Here is a 7,224-nt window from a genome sequence, read left to right as displayed (position 1 = left end):
CTTGTAATTTATTGTCAGTTCCAGAGCCTTGTACACTGATGTGGTGGCAGAGCTGATGTTTCTACCTGAGTTTCCCTGTGCCTTTCTGACACTCACACACTGTACAGATGGATTTGCACTGCTTCGTTTACATGTCGGTGTGTAAATATGTAAAAGCCTTAAACTGACTGTAAAGCTCGACCACAGATGTTTAAACTGTTCTCTTGCTCACGGGTTGTTTCCTGTAAACAGACGATGAGGAAGATGTTCCAGAGAGTAAACGGTTTCCTACTCCTCCAGTTTCCATACGTCTGTGTATGAGTCTCAATTCTCTTTATGATGAAATTCTTCCACAAGCTATCAGAGCTCAGAGATGTCTGCCTGCCGATAAAATCATAATGAATATGAAAAAGTAAATAGGGTAAGAATTCCTGTCACATTCTGTGAATCCAAATATGCTTGTGTAGTACAGACCACACCACTTCCATTCGATGCATAGTAAATTAATACTATTATTATTGTTAATATATTTCCATTACTATTATTATTATTACATCTTTATCATTATGAATAATAATAAAATATGCTTGTGTAGTACAGACCACACCACTTCCTTTCGATACATAGGAAATTAATATTATTATTGTTAATATATTTCCATTACTATTATTATTATAACATCTTTATCATTATTAATAATAATAATCAAATATGCTTGTGTAGTACAGACCACACCACTTCCTTTCGATGAATAGGTAATGAATATGATTATTGTTAATATATTTCCATTACTATTATTATAATATCTTTATCCTTATTAATAATAATAATCAAATATGCTTGTGTAGTACAGACCACACCACTTCCTTTCGATACATAGGAAATGAATATGATTATTGTTAATATATTTCCATTACTATTATTTTAACATCTTTATCCTTATTAATAATAATAATCAAATATGCTTGTGTAGTACAGACCACACCACTTCCTTTCGATGCATAGGAAATGAATATGATTATTGTTAATATATTTCCATTACTATTATTTTAACATCTTTATCCTTATTAATAATAATAATCAAATATGCTTGTGTAGTACAGACCACACCACTTCCTTTCGATGCATAGGAAATGAATATGATTATTGTTAATATATTTCCATTACTATTATTATTATAACATCTTTATCATTATTCATAATAATAAAATATGCTTGTGTAGTACAGACCACACCACTTCCTTTCGATGCATAGGAAATGAATATGATTATTGTTAATATATTTCCATTACTATTATTTTAACATCTTTATCCTTATTAATAATAATAATCAATTATGCTTGTGTAGTACAGACCACACCACCTCCTTTCGATGAATAGGTAATGAATATGATTATTGTTAATATATTTCCATTACTATTATTATAATATCTTATCCTTATTAATAATAATAATCAAATATGCTTGTGTAGTACAGACCACACCACTTCCTTTCGATACATAGGAAATTAATATTATTATTGTTAATATATTTCCATTACTATTATTATTATAACATCTTATCATTATTCATAATAATAAAATATGCTTGTGTAGTACAGACCACACCACTTCCTTTCGATGCATAGGAAATTAATTTCATTATTATTGTTAATATATATTTTCATTACTATTATTATAACATCTTTATCATTATTCAAAATAATAAAATATGCTTGTGTAGTACAGACCACACCACTTCCTTTCGATACATAGGAAATTAATATTATTATTGTTAATATATTTCCATTACTATTATTATTATATCATCTTTATCATTATTCATAATAATAAAATATGCTTGTGTAGTACAGACCACACCACTTCCTTTCGATGCATAGGAAATTAATTTCATTATTATTGTTAATATATTTTCATTACTATTATTATAACATCTTTATCATTATTAATAATAATAATCATATTTTTTCATCGTTACATTTGTTTTAATAAAATAGAACAAAGCACCAGTGAGGATTGAATCATTTCCCCGGACCGGCCACTAGGGGGCGGGTGGGACCTACGTCATCATTGTGGGACGCGTAACCAGAGTGCGACGGAAGCTGCGACTCGTTTTCTCGACTCAACGAATCTTTCTCCCATTTGATCGTAATAATCACGATAAAAACCATCGACCAGCGGCGGAGCGGATGTTTATCTGAAGGTAAACACGTGAAACGACTTCCTGTTTGTTATGTTTTGACGCAACGCGACCGTGACGTCAGCTGGCACATCCTGTGAAAGCGTCGCGTTGAGGCGTCACCTTCGTGTTTTGATGGATCCAGAGAAACAATGGAAGCAATAACGAGTTAAATCAGGTTTAATTGATTCTGAATATTAATCTGTGTGAGATACTGGTGAGAGTTTAAAGAGGAAACAACCAGAGGAGGAAACCAGAGGAGGAAACCAGGATTCACGGTTTTAACGCTAATATTTAATATCCACACATCGAGCTTCTTAAACATTAACATCTAAATATGTATTTTATTATTTTATCTTTAACATTTAACATGCATTTGGAGTTTCCTGGACATTACAGACATACTCCTCCAGATTTCATACGTCTGTGTATGAGTCTCAATTCTCTTTATGATGAAATTATTCCACAAGCTTTCAGAGCTCAGAGATGTCTGCCTGCCGATAAAATCATAATGAATATGAAAAAGTACATAGGATAAGAATTCCTGTCACATTCTGTGAATCCAAATATGATCGTGTAGTCCAGATCACACTACTTCCATTCGATGCATAGTAAATTAATACTATTATTATTGTTAATATATTTATATTACTATTATTATTATAACATCTTTATCATTATTAATAATAATCAAATATGCTTGTGTAGTACAGACCACACAAATCAGGTTTAACTGAGTCTGAATATTAATCTGTGTGAGATACTGTTGTGAGTTTAAAGAGGAAACAACCAGAGGAGGAAACCAGGATTCACGGTTTTAACGCTAATATTTAATATCCACACATCGAGCTTCTTAAACATTAACATCTAAATATGTATTTTATTATTTTATATTTATCATTTAACATGCATTTGGAGTTTCCTGGACATTACAGACATTTCCCTGTTGTTGTGAATGAACTCCGGACAATCTCCTGCTGCCTTATTCACATGTAAAATACAAACTGGACATTATCCGGAGTTCACGTCTTATGTCACTTCCTGTTTGCTGTTTGTCACCACGTCGGAGCCTTTTGGTGGATTTTAATAACTTCAGAGTGTTTTTAACTGATCCACAGTTTCTCCATGTTCAGTCTCTGATTCCCTGTCCACCTGTGTGTTTATCCTCTGCAGGTGTCTTCTATCTCCGAGGTACAGCAGCGTAGACGGTTGCCATGGCGTCTCCAGGGGGACAAGGAGGAGGAGCTCTGTCGACCAGGGGAGGCGGCGCGGCCCGGAGGATGAAGTGGGCTCTGGAGCTGAGCTCGGGGAACACGAGGTGAGCAGAAAAGACGAGAGACATCGTGAATTAGAGACGACTCGGTGCAGTGAAGAGACGCATTCAGAGAATCACGGGACAGTAAAGTGTAATGGTTGTTCTGCGTCTGTGCTGCAGGAGTCGTGGCGACCGGCAGGGCGGGCAGGGGGACGTGGTGTATCCCATCGGCTACTCCGAGAAACCCGTCCCTGACACCAGCATCCAGGAGACGGACAAGAACCTGGTGGAGAAGGTGAGGACACCTCCTTCTTTACATCAACACAGCAGATATTCACTTTGTTTGCAGCTTCCTGTTGAGTTTATACTCAAAATAGTAATAGTCAGTTGAAGTTATGAAACCCACTTTATTAGGGACACTTAGCTGAAAGTCACTGATCTCTAACTGCTGTAGTTTTATTGAAATGCAGTTGACAGTATACTGTACATTCTCACTGGGGGGTTTTAAAGGTTTTATTCTTTATAATCAGTTTAGCAGAATAATCCGTTCAGTGTGTGACATCTGAGAGAAGATGAAACTGTGATAATCACACGAATGTTCTGCTGAGAGTCGTCCTCTGTCTCCTTCTGTCTCACAGCGCTGCTGGGACGTGGCCCTCGGGCCCCTGAAGCAGATCCCCATGAACCTGTTCATCATGTACATGTCGGGCAACACCATCTCCATCTTCCCCATCATGATGGTCTGCATGATGGCCTGGAGGCCCATCCAGGCCCTCATGTCCATGTCTGCCAGTGAGGATCCAGTTCTTCACACAGTTTTGATTCACACACAGTTTTATAGTTAATTTGGTTTATGCCTCGTGACTTTTCCTTTGATCCTTCTCTCTGTTGTGTCTCAGCCTTCAAACTGTTGGAGAGCTCCAGTCAGCAGTGGCTCCAGGGCCTCGTCTACCTGGTGGGAAACCTCCTGGGCTCCGCCTTGGCCATCTACAAGTGCCAGTCCATGGGCCTGCTCCCAACACACTCGTCTGATTGGCTGGCTTTCATAGAACCGCCTCAGGTAAACATTACCATAATCAGAATCACAAAAAGTCTCTTTTTAATGTTTTTGTTTGTGCTTGTTGATCGTCTTCAGGGCAAATGAGCTCCGTCAGTTTCTACTGCTGTTCACTTTTTGACCAGTAGGGGACAGAATAGGCTCCCTTTGTCATTGCATGTTACATTGTGTTTAATAAAGTTATGTGAACTAGTTTATTATTAAGAATAGATTCCACGACCGGTAAAACACACATTTGTCAGATGAGGGTTTCTCTCTCCTTTATAAAGACAGTTTGTTTTAGGTGATAACGTTTTATTCAGTTTCATATTGATATTTGAGAGTTGATATATCAGCTAATATCGCTTCCCTGCATATAACCCACACGATAAATACACGTTTGATGAGCTGTTGTGTGATTTCCTCCTGTCGCCGTGTTACCGAGGCGATTCAGCTCTTTCTAATCCTCTGAACTCTTTTCTCCTGGTGTCCACAGCGGATGGAGATCATGGGCGGAGGGATGGTGCTGTGAAGCTGCCGGACCCGACGCACATGAAGGATTCATAAATCCACAGAGGTTTATACTCTGCTCATCCTGCAGCAGACCACCGCTCACACAAGGTTTCCTCCTCAGCAGATCGTCAGACTGGCTCCTGTTGAACTACCGGGACTTACTCCACACGCACAGACCCACAATCATGTTTAACTTTGTCTTGCAGAATACAGAATTCCATACGGTTTGATCTATAACTTCCTAGAGATTCACTCACAGCCTGTGCTTTTGTTTCTTTCCAGCTCGTTTCAGTTTGTAGTGAAACGCTTCATTTTAATAAATGATTTCCTTATGTTAGCAGCAACATTAACTAGCCTGTTTAACTTATAGCTCTGTTTAATTTATACTGATCTCCTTTCTGAGAATTGTCTATGAAGTAAATCCTTATTGGCCGAATTTAAATGTCAATAAACGTGTCTTAATCATGCTGAAGGAATTCTGATGTCTGATTTCTACATGAAATATGTTGGCAGCTCTTTCACGTGAAGCCAGTGGTTCTCTAGTTTCCGTCATGCCCCACTTTGGAGCTAGAATATGTTTCATGCCCCACCCGCTCCCCTGCCCCAACAAAATTATGACAAAATGGGCAAAGTTTAGCATGTGTACTTACATAAAATACACGGGGCCTGTGTTTACCCTGGTTACCCTGGTTACCTGGAACCCTTTTCTGAAATGAACTTCCTCAATAACAAACACAGACCACGACTTACTGATGCACTGGTGATAAAGTGTTTGTGTACAGTTTATGATTTGACCATTTTATTTTACTTTTATGATTCATTCATATATCAATGTGTAGAGTGGAGCTCTGACTGTGTCGTCCCACTGAACTGAAACACAACTGAACAAAATGCAATGAGACAATGTCCTGCTGACTGTAGTTTATTTACCCATTAAACATGGAACCTTAGACATCATCACAACAATTTACTTTTTACTTTTTACCAAACAGACACCACCAGAAATCCTGTTTTTATTTCCACGTCATCTACTGATGTGAATTTTGACTTATAGCTGCATATTTGAATGGCGTATAGAAAGCTCTCCTGAAAGTAGTTTTCTGCTGTAGAAAGATACGATCAGGTGTTTGTGCATTGAGGAGGAAGTGGAGCTGAATTTCATAACTTGATTGTGACTCAGCGTCATCTCAACTTCTTCAAACCAGGTTCTGCTGTGACTAAGCAGGAGTCAGAATCTCATCACACGGTCTCCAGGCATCAAAAGGCTTTTTACATTTAACTACACTTCTATTTGTAGTTTGGGTAAAAGTGAATGTGATGAATTCAAACTACTGCTGCACATGGTTCTTGTGATGTTCTTCTTCACACTGTGGTTGAAGGTGATCACCAGCATTTCACACATCATAGATACATGCTCTTTACAAGTCTGCATTCTAAGCAGCAGTCTTCATGCAGAGCATCTGGAGCAGGGGAAGCCAACACGGTGCCCGCAAGGCAAGCTCTAAATTTGAAAAAGAAAAGGAATTAAAAAATGAAGAAAAAAAGGAAATTTGAAATTTAAAAAAAGGCAAACAGCCATCTCACTCTATGCCAGTGGTTCTCAAACTTTTTTTGTCATGCCCAACTTTGGAGCTAGAATATGTTTCAGGCCCCACCCGCTCCCCTGCCCCAACAAAATTATGACAAAATGGGCAAAGTTTAACTTGTGTACTTACATAAGATACATGAGCCCGGGGCCTATGTGTGTGTGTGTGTGTGTGTAAGTGTGCTCTGTCTGGGGGCAGACACACACACACACACACACACACACACACACACATTCTCCCGCGCCTGATATTTCATGCTGGCCTGATACGATGATGATTTAATAAATTAATGTGAACGTGAGTCCACTGTTCGCGAAAAATATAAGCAACATGCACAGCACTGTACAGGGAGCCCGAACCCTGGCTACGGCGAAAGAACAATTTGTTTCTGTTCCACCGTTAAAGAGATGCGAACGTCAAAACATTAGTTCCGCCTCACATTTCCCCTCCCGGCCACCCCACCTGTTAGGCCGGGCGCGCCACACAGTTTGAGAATCACTGCTCTATGCTGAGACAAGCTAGCGGGAGCAGTAACGATGGCGAGCTAGATGTGGATTTTACCTTCCAAACTGAAGAAAACATGGCAGAAAAGCGAAAGAGAACATACTATTTTCATAATGATTGGGAGGAAAGTTCTTTTTTACGACATTGAAAGAAAATGCGTGAGTCTCATTTG

General features: G+C 38.6%; 2 protein-coding genes across 2 annotated transcripts in view; both read left to right on the top strand.

Annotated features, from left to right (window-relative positions):
* Nucleotides 1–273, top strand: part of si:cabz01101003.1 (ubiquitin carboxyl-terminal hydrolase CYLD) — a 16,142-nt gene extending 15,869 nt beyond the window's left edge. Inside the window, exon 17 of the mRNA XM_061066324.1 lies at nucleotides 1–273. This exon is cut by the window's left edge and continues 704 nt beyond it. The gene's annotated coding sequence lies outside the window, so the exon portion shown is untranslated.
* A 1,790-nt stretch (nucleotides 274–2,063) lies between these two features.
* emc4 (ER membrane protein complex subunit 4) lies at nucleotides 2,064–5,434 on the top strand. The gene is made up of 6 exons (XM_061066336.1): nucleotides 2,064–2,182; nucleotides 3,332–3,476; nucleotides 3,594–3,708; nucleotides 4,052–4,205; nucleotides 4,313–4,473; nucleotides 4,946–5,434. Exons 2-6 carry the CDS (start codon nucleotides 3,373–3,375, stop codon nucleotides 4,979–4,981), a joined length of 570 nt encoding a protein of 189 aa, XP_060922319.1. The 5' UTR covers nucleotides 2,064–2,182; nucleotides 3,332–3,372; the 3' UTR covers nucleotides 4,982–5,434.
* The last annotated feature ends 1,790 nt before the right edge of the window (nucleotides 5,435–7,224 follow it).

Source organism: Limanda limanda, chromosome 22, assembly GCF_963576545.1.
Source record: "Limanda limanda chromosome 22, fLimLim1.1, whole genome shotgun sequence".
NCBI lineage: Eukaryota > Metazoa > Chordata > Actinopteri > Pleuronectiformes > Pleuronectidae > Limanda > Limanda limanda.
The sequence above is the reverse complement of the archived record's forward strand: the minus strand, read 5'-3'. Positions and strand labels throughout refer to the sequence as shown.